The sequence below is a fragment of the Lithohypha guttulata genome (assembly GCF_036872675.1).
Source record: "Lithohypha guttulata strain CCFEE 5908 chromosome Unknown scaffold_7, whole genome shotgun sequence".
NCBI classification, from domain to species: domain Eukaryota; kingdom Fungi; phylum Ascomycota; class Eurotiomycetes; order Chaetothyriales; family Trichomeriaceae; genus Lithohypha; species Lithohypha guttulata.
The window spans coordinates 52621-70517 of record NW_027042756.1 but is presented as its reverse complement, the minus strand read 5'-3'; the positions used below and the strand labels follow the sequence as shown (position 1 = coordinate 70517).

The 17897-nt window shown below is 47.6% G+C and overlaps 5 protein-coding genes across 5 annotated transcripts; 3 read left to right on the top strand and 2 right to left on the bottom strand.

Annotated features, from left to right (window-relative positions):
• Positions 1 to 1207: 1207 nt before the first annotated feature.
• LTR64_007875 (uncharacterized protein) lies at positions 1208 to 2445 on the bottom strand (the record flags this gene model as incomplete). Its single annotated transcript, XM_064902191.1, has 3 exons — positions 1208 to 1757; positions 1810 to 2041; positions 2118 to 2445. The coding sequence occupies 3 exons, from the start codon at positions 2443 to 2445 to the stop codon at positions 1208 to 1210; spliced, it is 1110 nt and encodes a 369-aa protein (XP_064751165.1).
• A 1337-nt stretch (positions 2446 to 3782) lies between these two features.
• LTR64_007874 (uncharacterized protein) lies at positions 3783 to 5087 on the bottom strand (the record flags this gene model as incomplete). Its single annotated transcript, XM_064902190.1, has 1 exon — positions 3783 to 5087. The coding sequence occupies one exon, from the start codon at positions 5085 to 5087 to the stop codon at positions 3783 to 3785; it is 1305 nt and encodes a 434-aa protein (XP_064751164.1).
• Positions 5088 to 11409: 6322 nt separating this feature from the next.
• Positions 11410 to 12417, top strand: LTR64_007873 (uncharacterized protein; the record flags this gene model as incomplete). The annotated part of the gene is made up of 2 exons (XM_064902189.1): positions 11410 to 12091; positions 12119 to 12417. The coding sequence occupies 2 exons, from the start codon at positions 11410 to 11412 to the stop codon at positions 12415 to 12417; spliced, it is 981 nt and encodes a 326-aa protein (XP_064751163.1).
• A 659-nt stretch (positions 12418 to 13076) lies between these two features.
• Positions 13077 to 14768, top strand: LTR64_007872 (uncharacterized protein; the record flags this gene model as incomplete). Its single annotated transcript, XM_064902188.1, has 2 exons — positions 13077 to 13639; positions 13676 to 14768. 2 exons carry the CDS (start codon positions 13077 to 13079, stop codon positions 14766 to 14768), a joined length of 1656 nt encoding a protein of 551 aa, XP_064751162.1.
• Positions 14769 to 15924: 1156 nt separating this feature from the next.
• On the top strand, positions 15925 to 16806 carry LTR64_007871 (uncharacterized protein; the record flags this gene model as incomplete). The annotated part of the gene is made up of 1 exon (XM_064902187.1): positions 15925 to 16806. The coding sequence occupies one exon, from the start codon at positions 15925 to 15927 to the stop codon at positions 16804 to 16806; it is 882 nt and encodes a 293-aa protein (XP_064751161.1).
• Positions 16807 to 17897: the final 1091 nt, after the last annotated feature.

Here is a 17897-nt window from a genome sequence, read left to right as displayed (position 1 = left end):
TTCATTCATTAGACATCGCTGAAGGTAGACGATAGCCCGATCCTGGACTGTGACAGGTCTATTCGAATGGCCGTGGTCAATGGCAGATAAGCGCTCGTGCATGGCCCAGCTGTAACCCCGTAGACACTTCGACCACTGAATCGCCTTGCATGACATGCTGTGTCATCTGAGGTCCACTAACATGGCATAGGCTCTTATATGTCCCTCGACTTGCGCTATCTTTTGTAGAACTTGCAGGTCTCTGGCCACCCATCGAGTGCATGAGGCATGATTTGAGGTCGTAATTTGAGGTAGACGTGTGTGTAGGACGGATATTCGCTCAAGAGGTTTTGAGGGAGGCTGGAGCGTAGCCACCACCATCTATACCTGCTGCGCGATCAGTTGTAAGGCAGACGTCAGCTGTGTCAACCACTGGAACGAAACACTTGGACTCGTTCGCGGTTTCCGATGCGACTCTGTGCAGACGATTGGTCGCTTTCACCACGGGATCAAGTAGTGACAGAGGCAGATAAGCCAGTCGTTGGTGCACCCTCCGCCGTGTACGTTCTATACAAGTTTGGGCGCTTGACGAAGGTGCATTTCCTTTCATGAAGCCAGAAAGACGAGTCGGTGAAGAGAACGGAATGATCGGCTAGGCGAGCTCAGAGAATTGCCTGCTGTCAGATATTGCTTCCAGCTAGACGCAGTTTCGTCCATGATTACAGTAAACCGTCTCTATTTCAGCATCAGGAAGACGGCGCACGAAGGTTGAGCATTCTGGTCCCAAGGCAAAGGTCTTTCGAGGACAAAGGATGTGTGATGTTGACACCTGCATTTTGACAGGATCATGAGGTCTGCGAGTCGGGTTGGCCACGTCTGCAGTCACGAATTGATCGTCGACGTGCGGAAGAAACACAGTCTGGTAGAGGAAAGTCGGCAGAGGCCGCACCCGCGGCGATGGTGCCACAAATAGTATAAGACCGCATTTCGCGACACGATGCTTTTGCCTACGATTGGCAGCAAGCCTGCTAACAACTACGACGACTTAGAAATAACGGCCTGAGAACAACAACGAAAAGCAGACCAGATGTGCAATGAGATGCTGATCCAATAGCCACCTTCCTTTTCTCTTGCCAACCAGTTCTCATGTCACATCGAAGCACATACATCATAGTCCTGGCATCGATCGAGCTACGAACCGTTGCCTGGCCATGTACATGGTAAGTCCCTACAACTTTGAGTCCCTCCCAACAGTTTTGAATCCCGTCCTTGTACTACCACCATCAATCTCTTGTACTGTGCCAACCATATGAGCTCCAGCACGTCCGCTGAGGAACAAGACTAGACCTGCAAAGTCCTTCGGTGTTCCTATTCTCCCACCTGGTTGTCGGCTTACCAACGCATCCATCGCTGTGTCCATCCCAAACCTCGTCATTCGGCTAGGAAAGACTCCTGGACATATCACATTAACGTTGATGTGCTGCGGTGCCAGTTTGGCTGCTTGCAGTCGGGAAAGGTGTACGCATGCTGCTTTTGAAGGGCCATAGCTGTACGTGCCTGATCCTACGGCTGAAAGTCCTCCGCTCTCTGTCGTTGTTACATCGCTAGTGGATATAGCTGCCATACTGGCGATGTTAATCACACGAGTTGGATTGTCGGCAGTGGCACGTTTTAGGAGCAGAGATTCGAGACCAACAGTGGTGTAGAAGATTGACTTGACATTGAGTGCCATGAGTTTATCCCAGCCTGACTCAGGGAAATCATCGTATGGAGCGCCCCTAGCATAATTAGCATCGTCAGGATGTGTTTGTGAGAGACGAAGCGACTTACCAGGTGGCTCCAGAGTTGTTGATCAGCACATTTAGGTAATCGACCTTCTTCTTGACCTCCGATACAAGCTTCTCGCAACCAGCCTTGTCCTTCAGATCAGCCACAACATACTCACACCTACCGGGTCCAATACTGTTGAGTCTGTCTGCCGTCTTCTTAAGCTCGGACTCTTTTCGGCTGGCTATGATGACTCGTGCTCCATTTTGGACAAATGCTTGTGCTGCCATTTCACCTGCCTACAGTCAGAACAGGTCGAGGGAACTCATCTTGCGAGACAAATGAGCAATTTGGAGAAGGTTCAAGCATACCTAGACCTGTAGCACCACCTGTTACGAGGCAATTATAGTCACTGAAAGAGAAGAGAGATGCCACACTCAGATCTTCTGTGTCCGGCGAAACATATCTCCTTTTGGAATCCTTGACACCTGTGCTCTCAGCTCCCTTCAGGCCGTATGAGTTATGAGGTTCTGCTGGTGCTGTGTTGCTGCCAGAGTCTTTGGTCCCCGTATCCTCGGCACCCTTCAGACCGTATGAGTTATGAGGTTCTGCCGGTGCCGTGTTGCTGCCAGAGTCTTTGGTCCCCGTATCCTCGGCACCCTTCAGGCCATATGAATTGTGTGCATCTTTAGGAGCCATGTCGGAAGATTTGACGTTGATGCTGTCAAGACTGTCACGCTTCTTGCAATTTAGAAAATTCTACTTCACAAGCTCAGCTCCTGTGGCATGACTCAAGCAATGCAAGTCTCATCTCGACTACATCTGTCGAGAGGTCAACCACGCCATCAAGCTTAACGGAAGTCGGAGCCGTCACTTTTGAAAAAGTTGCCTCGGCACCAGAGCGATGAAACGTTTCCTCGATAGGCAGGTGCTGCTTGATGCCTGAGGCAGTAACTGCGACACATCGCTGCTCAGGATCGGTCTCACCAGAATCTCTACAACGTAAACCTGCAGGCCAGTCTTGAAATGGATGGCTTCGCTGCTTCAGGTATATCAGTCCGGCCCAGTCGATGTTCATGACTCGCGTTCTATGATTTCTCCTTGAGTTTGTGTGTGTCGCTGGGATCCAACCTGGTAGCTGCGACGCTGTGAGATGCGCTTCCTTACCGTGACGATCGAGTTGCAAGAGTGAAAGTTCAACACTTAACAGAAGATGTCGAGACTTTGACCGCTGTTCCAGAAAGATGTGATCGAGAGGGGCAAATAAGTCGGTCGTGATGCATGGAGTTCTACATGGCAGGTGTGATACCACAATTGAAACCCTCGAGTCAATCCTGTGTCCCGTCATCTCTGTTCACGATCTAGTTTGACCCAGGACCACGTTTGTTGCGATTTGACTCTTCCTGCTAATCAGAAGATATTCCTGTGACAGAATGGTGTTCGCGAAGAACTATCTAAGCAGATTATGGTGGTGTGGACTCAGCTTTTCGAACTCGGCATCTTTCCTTTGGATGTGGGCGCTAAAACGTCGGACACTGCACTGGCCATTGGTGGGATGTGCTGATATGGTATCGAGAGCGCGGAAGCTAAAGGAGGCGGATAGAGCAAACTTTGCAGAGCGAGGCTTGCTGGTCGATGAATTGCACGCGGAAATGCAAGCAGCATCAGAAGCGTCACTCTCACGCTGAGCTAGTTGAATGCTCACTCGCCTCTGCTCAGAGAAAGTACACAGCCAGCGTTTGAGCAGTTTCGAGCAGTATTTGCTCGAGCTAAGGCTAGAGTCGTTGGATGCGACAGGTAGTTATCGACGATATGTTCACATATTTGCTTTTAGTGGATAAAACGCTGTACAAGCGAAGTGCCTTGAAACTCTTGCGCAACGTGTCTCTTTTGTCTTCCCATCTTCGCAGACTCTCCACGTGGATTAACTCGACTTACTTACAGCCTGCCAGAACAGCAGCATTTTAATTCTAAGAAACCAAGCGATTTAGAAATTACAATTTTGAACATGACAACTTTATTCCCTCACTACAAAACTACACAGACTCAATCCTTTGCACAATCATAGCAGTCGCAGCACCACCACCGTTACATATCGCTGCACAGCCATACTCGCCAGGCTTCAGTTGATGTAGCAGAGTCGTCAGTATCCTCGAGCCAGAACTTCCTAAAGCATGACCCAGACTGATCGCGCCACCAAGTAAATTCACATTAGCATTCTCGAGGCCCAGAATACGAGCGTTGGCTTCGATGACTGCTGCAAAGGCTTCATTGAACTCCCAGATGGCGATATCTTCCTTCTTTAATCCTGCACGTTCTAGTGCAATAGGCACAGCTTTGGCGGGTGCGATGGGAAAGTCAACAGGGTCAACGGCCGCGTCAGCCTGAGAGATAATCTTTGCAAGCACACGACTACCGCTTCCGTACTGTTGAGCAATCGCTTTTGAGCCCAGAACCAGTGCACTTGCACCATCATTGAAAGTGCTGGAATTTGCTGCTGTTACTGTACCTGTACCGTCTGAGACGAAAGCAGGTTTCAGTGTGCTGACTTTGTCTTCTCTCAGATTCTCGAATCCTTCGTCCTTGGAGATGACAGTCTCTCCCTTCTTGCTCTTGACTGTGACCGGAGCAACTTCTTCGGAGAATTTACCCTCTGCCCAAGCCTGCTGAGCTCGTTTGAATGAGCGTATGGCATATTTGTCCTGTTCTTGTCTGGTCACATTGTAATCTTTTGCGGTCTTCTCTGCACAATTGCCCATGTGAAATTGGTTGTAAACATCCCAGAGTCCATCTTTTATCAAACCATCCTCAATCTTCATGTGTCCGAAAGCTGGATTCTGTGCGGCTCGTGGTAGATAGTAAGGTACACGAGACATGCTTTCCATTCCACCAGCAATTTGAGCTTCTGCAACACCCAACTGAATATTCTGTGCTGCAAAAGCCACTGCCTTGAGTCCCGAAGCGCAGACTTTGTTTATCGTTACACATTCCACGGTTGGAGGAAGACCTGCGAATATGCTTGCCTGTCTGGCTGGTGCTTGACCTACATTCCCCTGCAGGACGTTGCCCATGTAGAGGTCTGTGATCTTCTCGATGGGGACTTTGGACTTTTCTAGGGCGGATTTTATGGCTACCGCGCCTAATTGTGGTGCAGAGACTGTCATGAAAGAGCCGTTGAATTTTGCTGTTGGTGTACGAGCGGCACTGAGGATGTAAGCATCTTGAATCTCTTTTCGTGGGACAGGTGTGCTTGAGAAATGCCGTTGAACTTGAGCAAGGCGAGCTGTTGAGGTAGAGGACATTCTCGTGGCGCTTCGAATAGTGGACGCCGTCAATGGCATACTGGCCTTGGAATGGACTGACTGTGCACGCGAATTTCACGGTTCCTGACCTTGATTCGGTGAGTTATGCTGCTTATTCTAGCCAACCTGCTGTTCTTGAGCTCGAAGGTTTAGTAATGAAGAGCTCGAAGGACAATAGCGCTTCAAGATCAGCTTGTTACGACCTACGAATTGCAGAACAGGAGATCGAACACGACTTGGAATGCGACGGAAAGCAACGGTCGATAATAGCAAGGACTGTTTCCGAAGCATGCGCTCTTCACTCCAAAGAAGACAAATCGTAGCCTCGGCAAGAACAACGGCAGCACTCACCATCGTCAAACTTGCTCTTTGAGGACACTGGCGGAACGTTGCCGCCATCGTCCGGACTCGGTCGAGCTTCCTACTTAAGCTGATGATCGCGTCGTACCAAACTTGAGGTAGTTGGTTCATATAGCAGCACCTTCGGACAAAGTGAATAAGATGATTTGAACTAAGGTCGCTGCTTGCGACGCCGACGGACAATCTGTCAAGGCCACAGCTAGCACGAATGACGCCGAGTCGTAAGGCCAAATATGTCCTAGAAAGGGTCGCGAATGACTACAGCTGAATGACCATTGCATTCCTTCATACACGAGCATCAACATAAAGAACTGAATACATCACTGACAGTTATTGTTCTACAATGTTGTGAATTTAAAGTAAGATTTTACGTTGAAGTTTAACCCGAAGAGAAGAAGTAGAAAGCCGCCACTCAAACTAAGGTTCGTCGTCCCGCAATATTGCAATACGCCTTCTGCTTCTAACGTCTCAGTGGAATTCTACTCACGGAGCAATGGTTCGAACACAAGTTCAACTGCTCTCCTCCCCACGCGATGAAACTAGATAGTGTGCATACGCATCAGCAAACTCAATATACGCCTTTCACTAGCCCTTCCGAGGGGATGTCACTCCGCACTCTTTTGAAAGTCCTTCTAACATGATACATCACAGGATCTCATTTGAGTCACACGGCACATTCAAGAACCAGATCGAATAAGTTCTATGCATCATACTAACCTGGTTAATACCACATCTCGGCTCGAAGTCTGGCACCTTTCGTTGCATGGAGTCCTGCCTGTCGCCGAGACACGACGCACTTTCTTTGGCTTCACCAAGATACACCAAAAGTACGATTCTTGGTGTCGTCGAACGTTCAAGCTGCAGCCGAGCTGTCAATGTCCACATTGAATCAACAGCCATATCTGGACATGATCTCGCCAGACATATCGAAAATACAGACCAGCTCAAATTCTAGCATAGTGGCCATTCATAAAAACATCAGAAAGGTCCTGCTTCTACCATCGAGGTTCACTCAATCAGGCTGTCCTTGCTATGTCGGACAAGTCTGCAGCCCGTTCGTCATGAAATGTTAGTCGGGGCGTAGCGTATAATTGGTTGGATTACAACTGTTAAGATTTCCTATATTGGTAGTATGAAACTTACCGCCCCGCAACAGTGACACGATATTCACTCAATGTATCGACCACCACAACAAGCAATGTGCCTGGATGCGTGAGCTGTTCATGCCTATGTCTAACCTGACGTCGAGTAAATTGCCCTGCTGGCCAGAGTGTCGATATTGCCGGCGATTGACATATGTTCTAATGACTCTGCATTGGACGCCTTCCAAGCTGTCTGTAAAAGTAATCATCTCAATCCGGTTTCGAGACTGGACAGTTTGCAACCCACAGCACTCGCGATCCGATGGATGCATAACTTGGTTCTTGTGTCTGTGTCCAAGTTTGAAACTATCGTTCGTGTGGCTTGTCCCTAATGGGAAGTACATGTTATATAGTCTGCTCGAGCGATGAGGGGAAGAGCTAGTACAACAGCACGATCAATGGTTCTCGGTTGAGCCTTACTACACCATTGCTTATCCGATGATTTCCACCAATGTGACCTTCAATGTGAAGAGGGTGACATCGAGGACAATTACCTGGTCTTCTGTCCCCGCGCTCAAACTTCAATTTTGGCTGATCATCCTGCTAGTTTCTGCCAACAATGCAATTGCTCAGCCAAGTAATACCTTCGACACTTCTTGCTGGTCACAGAGAGCAGTTTTGTGTTGTAAAGACTTCGGATATGCCATAGCATAGTCGCCCAGTCTAGTGACAATTTCTTGTTCTTGAACATAGTCAGTGCAGACACTTCTCAGTAATTCGGCGTCGGGATCTCTATGTTTTCCAACATAGACAGCGCTGTAGTCATACGTAATATTTGAGCTCGGAGCAGAAACGCATACACTTGGAGGCCATCCGACAGGGCCTGAGTTTAGGTACCGAGCATCTTTCACTGTCGCACAAAGCATTGTATTGCCCTAACAGTGTTGTTTTCTGTGTCCTCGGTCCATACCGGATGTTTTTTTTTTTTTTAGATGCTTCACGATGGTCGAGGTACTCAGTTCATGCGCAACTAGTGAAGTTGGGATTTGCCTGCGCTAATTTGTCCCGCAGCCGAAAGTGAAAGGAAGGTTAAGCATTAGCGAATAGATCTATCACGGGACGCACCTGTGCGAGTGGTCAATACCACAAAGCCAATCTTGAGCTTACCTCTTCAAGACTGAAAGTTATCGCCAAGATATTGGTCGTCCACGAGTGTACAAACTCCCTGGTCGACCAGACTCAAGACAGCATTAGACTATAACATTGACCAGCCATGCGATTTGTATTGTTCAGATCGGAAGTTGTTTCTGAGTGGAACTTGTTGGACTTGACTGGAGTGGGTCTACGAAACCATTATCGATTTGTCTCCGGCTCTTTTCGCCCTGGTAAACGATGATGGTTAACAAGTCGTCAAGACTGCATGGTCCAGAAGTCGAACAAACACAAATTGTTCCGCGGAACACCGAAGTAGGCATCACCTCCTTCTGTTCGATGTCGTTCGACACCGTTGGGCCATGCATCCCTGCACGAGTTCGGGCTTTTGGCTGCAGCAGAAATTTCGCGATATTGACTATCGGCCAATTTGTATGCATGCAGACAATTGGAGCACGAAGTCTCAGTCGAGATGGTCACCACGAGATGATGGTCGTGTAGCAGTATCTACCTCTGCCGAGCATGCAACCAGGGAACTAGTCCCGTCCACTTAGAGCTTACAACGTCGATGTTCAAGTGAGTTATCACCAGCACAATACATCCACATTGTTACTTTACAATATCTGCTTTTACCCGGTTGGGACTGCTGGTTGACCGATCAACTGCAAGCGTAATAGGCATTTCAGCAGTCGATCTTGGTAATGACGAAACAACAAGCTAATGGGTGCAAACATCCTTGCACGGTACAGTCAAAATCGTGACCTACATGATTTAGCATCGGTACCTCGAAGTTTTGTGCTTCATGGTCCAGGATTGTATGCACGAAGTCGCCTATCTTCAAGCAAAGTCGATCTCATCTCGATTCCACGCTCTTTCCGTCGCAATCTTTTTGGCCACTTCCGAAAACAGCTGTAGATGGAGATTCACACGATCTAAATAAGTAGTTGAATCTCTATGCGGTGAGCGAGCCAAATAGACAGCCATCTGGGGCCTTTTGAAGTACCCCGTCCGTCCCGCCGTAGCCACATCTATCCTCATTTGGCAACGACCTTGAAAAGACTGAAAGTGCCATAGTCTAATCGCGCCCAGAAACATTTCTCTGATTTACACACCTTCCATATCTGACTGGAGTGTAGAGGAGTCAAGTTCTATTCAGAGACCATTTGCCACTTGAGATGCTCCTTGCAATTGTGCCACGAAGACAAGCAAAATCGCTGCAGCATCTCGCGTCTCTTTCAACATCAACGTCGACTGCAATATCACATCATTGTCACAGATTCGACCAGGGTAGAACTTTTATCATCACATCGCTTCTCTAGCTCCGCGAGCCGACACCGGCAACTCATTCTCCGTAGTCAAGAGGAAATGTTTGCCGCCATAGATCTGGTGGCAATTTTACGTACAGACTCAACGTTCGCGTCATTAGTGCTTCCCATGACGACGCGATTTCTGAGACGGTTCGAACCACTCATCTTTGGAACCAGTGCTTAGTATTCCGTACCTGACACCCATGTCCAAACATGTCACTCCCGTCCTCATACTGGCCACTAGCCTGGTCGGGTCGCTGTGGAAATACTCTGAATAATGTAAGATGTGGTTCTGTTCGGACACTAACAGACATCCACTTGGTACATGGCGTTCCGGCACTCGAGCAGCAAAACTTATTCCAGACTCCAATGTATACGGATCGACATCAGTGATATGTTGACAATATTGGCGAATCATCATGTCATGGTGGAAACCGATGCATAATTTTGCATGAGGAGAATTATGGCAAAGATGAAGAGAAACGTGGTGGGAGGGTGTGTTGTTATTGAACTCTATCTTCGTGAGGCCTCCGATGGAGGTGTCGTTCTTGAAGAAGAAAATGGCATCCTCAACCTGTAACGTGCTGGGGAGGGTAAATATACCTGACATCAACGCAATTCTTCCGACGTGTACTCGACAACCATCTCCATGACAATGGATGAAACACAGTCACTGGCTGAAGGAGATACTGTTGGTGGCAACCTTTTGATACCTGCTGGACTTCTTCGAGGTGTGAGCAATCGACCATATGATTACACTCGTCGACATAATTCAACCACTGAAGCAGCAGCAGGTGCTCTAACTCAGCTTGTTCAACAACCAACAGAAGCTATCCTTGCAACCCATCCAGTCCAACGTTCTAAGACGATTGATCTTGGTCCAGGAGGAAGAGCTCAAATAGGGTTTGGAAGCCAGCATACAGATGGTCGTCTTTCAATAGTCCGTCCTTCAATATCTGAACGACTACGAGCTGGATCGAGTGCAATAGAACGTCTCAATTCACTGCGTGAGGACATTCGTACACCTTCGCCAGTACTTGTACGACCAAGTCAGCGGGACAGAACACTGACTAGATCGAGATCAAATAGATCACCATCACCAGTACTTGTACGACCAGCCAGACCGGAAAGTGTATTATCTGTTTCTAGTCTATCGACAGTATCAGGCTATTCAATCAGGGGAAATGGCAGAGAAACACGCTTGGGCTTACATCCTTCTGCGGAGGAAGAAGCTGGAAAAGTGAGACAGATTGACTTTCAACCTGTGACAAGTAATGCTAGTCGACCATCTGGTGTCCGATTCAGTCACATACCCTCACCAGAGACAGTGGACCGAACAGCGACAAATGATACGACAGGAAAACAATCATTCCTGCGCAAAGCAAGTGTTGCAATTGCTGAAAAGCTCAAACCATCCACTCGTCGAAGCAGCGTCCGACAGACTTACGAAAAAGCACAACAGCGGCAGAAACAGCTACAACGGAGCAAAACTTTTCAAATTGTCTTCACCTATACTTGTTATCTTCTACTGCTTACATTTGTTTATTTTGTTCTTGTTGGTCGGCCATTATGGGGTGGTACAATATGGTATATCTATATTTTGTTCCAATCTCACCTTACCTTTGTCGGTGGTACGGCTATTTTCGTGGGTCTTGCTACTTTGTGAGTTCAGATTCTCAGATTTCTCGGAATGTACTGACACTTCTCAGTTATGCCTTCGGCCCACTGCTTACTGTTTTCGAATCACCAGCACCAGATGTACTGACAGCAAATGGAGCGAATGACGTACCTCGATTTCCTCCGGCACCTTTCGTTCGACCCTCTATGGAGCCAATACGAGATGCTGTTTTCACCGAGAAACCACTGCTTAACCAAGATACTGCACTTCTAATACCTTGTTACAAATCAGCAGGACTCTTGCCCGCCACACTCGAACACGCTCTCAAAGTCTTTCCCACATCATCCATTTTCATTCTTGCTAATGGGAACTCACCAACACCACTCGACAACACAGAAGAGGTTTGTAATACTTTTGGCGTCAACCATGTTTGGATTCCGGTGGGCTCGAAGATTGTAGCACAATATGTTGGAGCATATGTTGCTCGTTCGTTTCCCTATCAACTACTCATTGACGATGATTGTCTCCTTCCACCAAATTTTCCTATCGTTTCGGAGCGACTGACTGGAAGAATCAAGTGCCTAGGCTATACATTGGCTAGTATCGGCGAAGGTCGTAGTCGTGGAACATGGTGCCAACAGGCTCAGGATCTGGAGTACAAGTTATCAGGGTTACAACGACTTTTTGCTGGCAAAATCGGCAGCGCAACATTTCCACACGGTGCAATCGTGCTATGGGATACCGAGTTCTTGATTCGAACGTTTAAGGAGCATCCTGGATTCTCAGTTTCGGAGGACTGGTTCTTTGGTCACGTCGCTCGAATGCTAGGATCCCGAATCACCATGTGCAGCTCTGTCTTTGTTGAGACTGAAACTCCATCGTCGGTGTTCTTCGCTGGTGGTGGTAGTCGAGGTGGCTTCGGTGAAATGACAGTATTCAAACAACGATTCAAGAGATGGAATTTCTTCTTCGTGAATGGCTGCTACTACAACCTTGCTTACATTCTCTTCTCCTGGAAGTTAGGATGGTGGGAGATTGGTGCTAAGCTGTTCGTGCTTCAGGAAGTTTACGAAACATTCCTGTACCTCATCACACCGATCGTCCTGCCAATCAGTTTTTTCGTCCGACCTACATACACATCTTATCTGTTTGCTGCCACACTAGGCCTATACTTCCTCAACGCGATGATCTTCAACGAAGTACATTTGAGATTGGCAGGGAGGATGGTCAAAAGAAATATGTTAATCTTCTACTACATGCCGTTCAAATTTGTGCTTACCTTTGTCAACGTTGCCAGCTGTTGGTGGAGTCTTTGGCAGTATGCAAAATACTTTGCAAAACGACATCCTCGAATCATAGAAGATGAGAAAGCCGTTGGCGTCGTACTGCGCATCGAGGAAGATGCTGAGAATAGACAGGGAGAAAAAGAAGTATTTGCTTCAGGTGCAGTGGGAAGACCATTGTCTCAAATCAGTACCAGAAGTTATCAATCAAGTCGGTCTTCACACAGAAGCGGGAACAGCGGTAGGCCTAGGAGACTCACAGTTACAGCGATTCCTGTCGATATCGTTCGCGATCCATTCGACGTCGACCCATTAGAGCGAATCATGAGTGCTGATGGTGCTCCGGATGTTTGGATTGAGGGAGTAGAGACTCCAGATGTAAATACTCATTCAAAGCAATTGGACGTGAATTCCACAGGGTGGGTTGGAAATTGGTCTTTAGGCAAGACTGGCACAAGAAGAAGACCACGTCCACAGTCCGAGGTGTTGCAACCTGTCGTTGAACATGAAGACGAGGACGACGAGGAAGATGAGGCTTTGGCTGGATATAGCTATTACGGCGTGTAAAGTACTAGTAATTATAATTAGTGGGTGTATTTTTACTGTTAACAACTCTTTTGTCGCAAGGCGTTCAGAGTTCGAAAAGCGAGCACGGTGGTCATCTGATTATCATCGAGACTTCTAAGGGCTACAATCCTCTTCTCAGCCATCTAGTCGTTGTCACGCTCGTTATCTCATGTTGCTTCTTGGCAATGACTAGTATTGGCGATGTGCTCGCGACAATTTGATGGCTGGAAGATTGCCAGATCTCGCTGTTAAACCACTTTTGGTTACTCGACGTCGAAGCGAAAGAGCTTTCGGCACACCTGCTCATGCACATTGAATTGTTTGCTCCGTGGTCCAGCATTTAGAATGGTGTATGGGTGTCCACTTACTTGTATCACTGCCACTGTCGGAATGTGCTCTCTATTCTCTGACCTAGATTTCTTCTATTTGACCGACTCAGTTCAAGATGTTGACGGAGAGGAGCTGTATGGCTCCGGAGCCTGCTAAGAGACTAATGCAGGTCGCGCGCTTATGCAGGTGTCACTCGAGATGTGATCTCTTTTCACCTTTCTGGTCTCTTCCTTGTGCGGACCTCAAAGGCCATAACTTCTGATCTTCGTGAACGCGACTACTTCGCGTGAGCCAGAAAATTCAGATCGATCTCCATCGCAGTCGCAGTGATGGATCCTTTATCAATCGCTGCAGCATGTGTTGGTCTCCTAAGTGGGCTCACAACTGTGTCAACCAAGATTCGGTCTTTGACTATCGAAGCGAACAATACCAGTGCCGAAGTGATCGCTCTTCAAAAAGAACTTGACTTATTCCAACGCAGTCTAGGAATGTTCTACGGAAGTGGTATGGCTGACAGTTATCCGGAACATCTTCGCCCTGACCTTGACACCATCGTTCGTGAATGCCAGCATGTGGTGAGGGAGATTGATACGCTGCTTGACAAGGTTAGATCGGCTCATATCGCGGAGCGATTTCAGTGGTCGTTCACTATTCGGGACGAAGTCGTCCGCTTACACCGCAACCTAGAAGGCCATAAGTCAGCTATCACTATTGCAATTGCTTTCGCATCGATGTCAATGACCAATGGCATCAAGTCTGACACCTCGAGTATACGAAGTAAGACAGCCCGTATTCCAGAAATTCAGAATCAGCTCGCTCTCTTGATTTCAGCTATCCAGTCCTCAGATGATGCCAATCCATTACGGAGACAACCATTGAATCTTGCTATGGAGTGATTTTTGCAGGAGGCGTATACTGAAAGTGTCAGTGGTACACTCAGACGGGCCGGCAGTGCAACATCACACGGGACAAGACTGTACAGCAACGAAGATCCATTTCAGGATCAGGATTCAGTCTTGGACGTACGGGTAGTAGAGCAAGCAGGACTCGAGGTCGTGCGCAACTTCAGTGCTGACGACAAGTACGGGGCTTCAGCGTCGCGTTCCCTCAGTCAAGAAAGTTTTGCAGAACAAAGACGAGAACCAGCATCTGCGAACACTTCACGCGTTCTTAAGCCTCTGTCCTATTCTCAAGTCGAACAACATCTACAGAAGCCAAATCCTGAAAATGTGCTGCTCAAGCTTCCAGCAGTGTCGAGAAAGAACTCCGCGCTCTCGATACCTTTTCTGAAGCCCAGGGTATTTTCCTCTTCATCTGATAGTGTGACGATACTCAATCAGATCTCTCCAGGAGTGACCAAAGAGTGGTTGAATGCGTTGACAAATCAACTTCAAGCTGTACGTGTGGTACTCGATCATCATGACAAGGATATTCTTGAACGCAGCCGCACCTATGCACCCCAGAACAACAACGCGAAAACTGTCGACGCTTTTCAAGAAGCCATGCGACTTCGAGACGAGGGTGATATGTTTTCTGCGACAGAAAAGCTGAAAGATTTAGCTGAGCTGGGCAATGTTCCTTCACAAAACATGTATGCACTGTCTCTCCGTCATGGTTGGGGTTGTCCAAGAAATGACACGTTAGCGTTGGCATACCATGTTACTGCTGCAGGTCTGTCCATTATGCTAGAAACGAGCATACAAAGAGAAGAGAAATGGTTCACAACTTCGACAAAAGATCAACTTCGGTTAGCGTTGTTCGAGATTGCAAGCTCAAAGCGTTGGGGCTGGGGTTGTGCTATTGATGCGAAAGACGCCAAAGCATTCTATGCTGCAGCCTCAAATCTTGATGATGTTGACGCGATGCAGGAATTAGCTTGGTGTTGCCTGACTGGATTTGGTGGGAAGAAAGACAAATTCGTCGCAGCTCAATACCTGAGACTGGCTGAAAAGAGTGGTTCAAAAGTGATTGGCAATACGTGGATATGGAAGGAGAAGTACGATCTCAAGTCGTCCGGCTGAAAAGATGTCACAACACCAGCTCTTGTGTTCACAGAATATCAAGGAGAGTGAGCACGATTGTTTTCTCCGAATACAAGGTTATTCCTGATACAATCAAATTTTTTGGAAACCTGTCAAGTCGGCAAAAGCATCGAAAGAGTACGGATTCGTCGCTTCTCAGGATAATTGTTCTCCTCGACGAGCGCAATCAGATCCCTCAATCATTGCAATATGCCTTCGGTTTGAGTTCAAGCAAGAATCAATCCTGTTCCTGCAGAATACACTACTGTTGAGTAACATGACACTCCGGCCGCCTTTGCTTGCCAAACAGCCAGAGAATGAACCTGCATGGTGTACTCCTTTCGATCGTGACGCTGTTGATCACGCAAATATTGATCAGCGCCATTGCCCCACTGAGCTCTTTGTGCAACTTCCCTGCATTCATGGACGATATTGACCAGCAAGTATTCGTCGGTGAAGATGGTCAAGACCTTGGACACTACATTTGGAGTTCAGGTCAGTTTGTGGAGGCCTCAATGTTACTAGTCCTGGCGGCGTTGAAAGGGGTCGTTCGACTGCACCACAGCCACCGATTCCACAATAGTTGACCCATGCTAGAACCCAGCGAGTCACTGGTTCGGTCACATGGCTAGGCGCACTTCGACCATTCCGGTCATCAGAATTGAAGGATCATGTCGGCGCTTTTGATCTCGCAAGAACCACTTGCTGCCTTTTTTGGCTAAATCGGTTTCTTGATTGCACTTGCTCGTGCTTGATCGAGCAGCAATCATGAGGACAATCTTACACTGTCATTTGTCCGTGCAAACAGACGGATAAGTACATCGGCATGAACCCGGCAAAGCATCGCACTAGGATGAAGCACATCGATGTCATAACAAAGGAGGTCCTCCGTACCTCTGGTCAACAACTATCTGAGTCGGACCGAGTCTCGGCGTGGCGCCTATACCAAGAAAAGACCCATTGTCCAAGTGCGTTGCGACGAACAATCAGCTGTTAAATATACATGAAGCATTATCGCTAAGAACAATGCCTAGGCCTTGTGCAGGCTTGGCCACAGCCCCATATGTATCATATAAACACCCTATAACTCTCAGCATACAAGCACGGTAGAACTACGAAGACTTCCAATCAGATTGAGGTAAGCAAATAAAGAACCATGTCCAAAACACCAACAATCATGCCAAACCTAAAAGCACCATTACGCTGGGCGAAACGAGACGAGATACTCCGTATGGGTCTTATCAGTTACGTAGGTTTTCAGTCAACTCCTGACTTCACTTGGCTATCTCCTTATCACAAGCAATATCCCGAAGATGCACTGATGTTCGAGAGGGTCATGACTCGACAATATCTTGAGGATACTGCCACCGCTTGCATAGTGATTGAGGACACTCCCATGGCAGACGAGGCTAGCTTTTCGGATGCGATAGTTCCTGCTGATGACCCTGCTGTGGCATCATCCGTTAAAGGTAAGCAAGATAGTGAGAACGTCGTGGTAGGGTTCGCGATATGGTCCCTCGAGAACGATAGTGTTGTTGAACGAGTCGAACAATACAGAATGAAGCACGAAACAGATGACAGTTCGTGGCCTAATATTCCCGCTACCCCGTTTGAATGCCTGAAACGAGACCAGCATCAGGATCATGGTCGTATATTGGGTAACCTGCAATACAATTTGGTCAGAAAACACCTTACAGATTGTGGTCTTAGGCTGCAAATGCTCGTTGTCCATCCAGCATATCAGCGACGTGGCCATAGCAAAGCACTTCTCAATTGGGGTATGGAGTTCGCAAAACTCGATATCGAACCAGTGGGGGTGGTAGCTGCAGACTCCGGAATGCCACTATACGCAGCCATGGGTTGGGTTAGTATCCATCCGTACGAGGTAGCAGGAGACGAAATTGCACCCGAGGGAACCAAGGGCTGTATCATGAAGTTTTATCCACAGATAGAGCAGGGAAGCGAGATTCTGCTGAACAGTGGTAGGTCGAGTCGAAACAGATCGTCGAGTCGAGTAGCTGTTAGAGCCAATAATTAATATAGAATGACAGCCGAATTATCGATACGTAAAACAGAGCATATCAAACATACGAAATAGGTGACCACTCTGAACCGATGTCGATCCATTAACCACTAGTGAGTCGGGCTTGCGATCGCATCAACAAAGGCTGAGAAATTTCGTTTTGTCATCGTGAAGGAACGTACCCTCTCGCATTCGTCACGCTACACAACGGCAATCCATGATAAAAAACAGATCTGGAATTTTGCACAGTCATTGTTTCCTTTAATTCTTTTCCCCCAGTTTTGGTCTGTTTGCTTCACTGTGCCCAAGAACACTTCTTGCTTTGACTAGACTGAACCGGATTCCACGAGTATGTGTCAACTCGACCAGCAGGGTGTGTGATTTCGAGATTGGAGATGGAATGAAGATTGGTATATGTGTCAAGTCCGGCACTACCGTTGACGTGACGAATAAGAGGCACAATTCAGCAGTCAAACATAGCACTTAGTCTGGTATTTCTCACCATTTCAGCTCTCAACAACAAACGTAACGAGGATTGCTTCAGAAAGTTGATAGTCGGGCTCCAGTATTGACTCGAACGACATTTCAGGAAGACACATCACGATGTTTGGAGAGCAATCTCAAACATGAAAAGCGCTCGTTGGTGACCCTCTGGCATGATTGAGGTCGGTTTAGCTAGCAGACTGAAATGAAGGGGTTTTTGTAGAATTTCCGGACAACCAAGTATCGCGATGAGGGTGTCAAAATTAGCACCTATAATAGAACGTTGAAGCGGACTGCACGGCCATGCGGAGTGCATTGCCATACTCTTGAGCACGGAAGACTGAGCTCTTAACCAGGTGTACAACGTGAAAATGCGAGTTCTAGTTTCAACGCCGGATACTGAAGCTCGTTAGCCGACCGAGCTCGCAGAATGCTCAGAAAGGGGCCACAGTCAAAGTATTTGGCTCGTAGACGTTGTCGTCTTACAAGCTGAATGTTGATTATGGAAGCGCGACAAATCTCGTCAATACCAATTGTGTCCTTTCTCTCCAAGTCGTTCCCCGTTCGGATTTAAATTCACCATCCTTGCTGGCGGGATCTGCTCCAGGTTGAAGAAGCTTTCA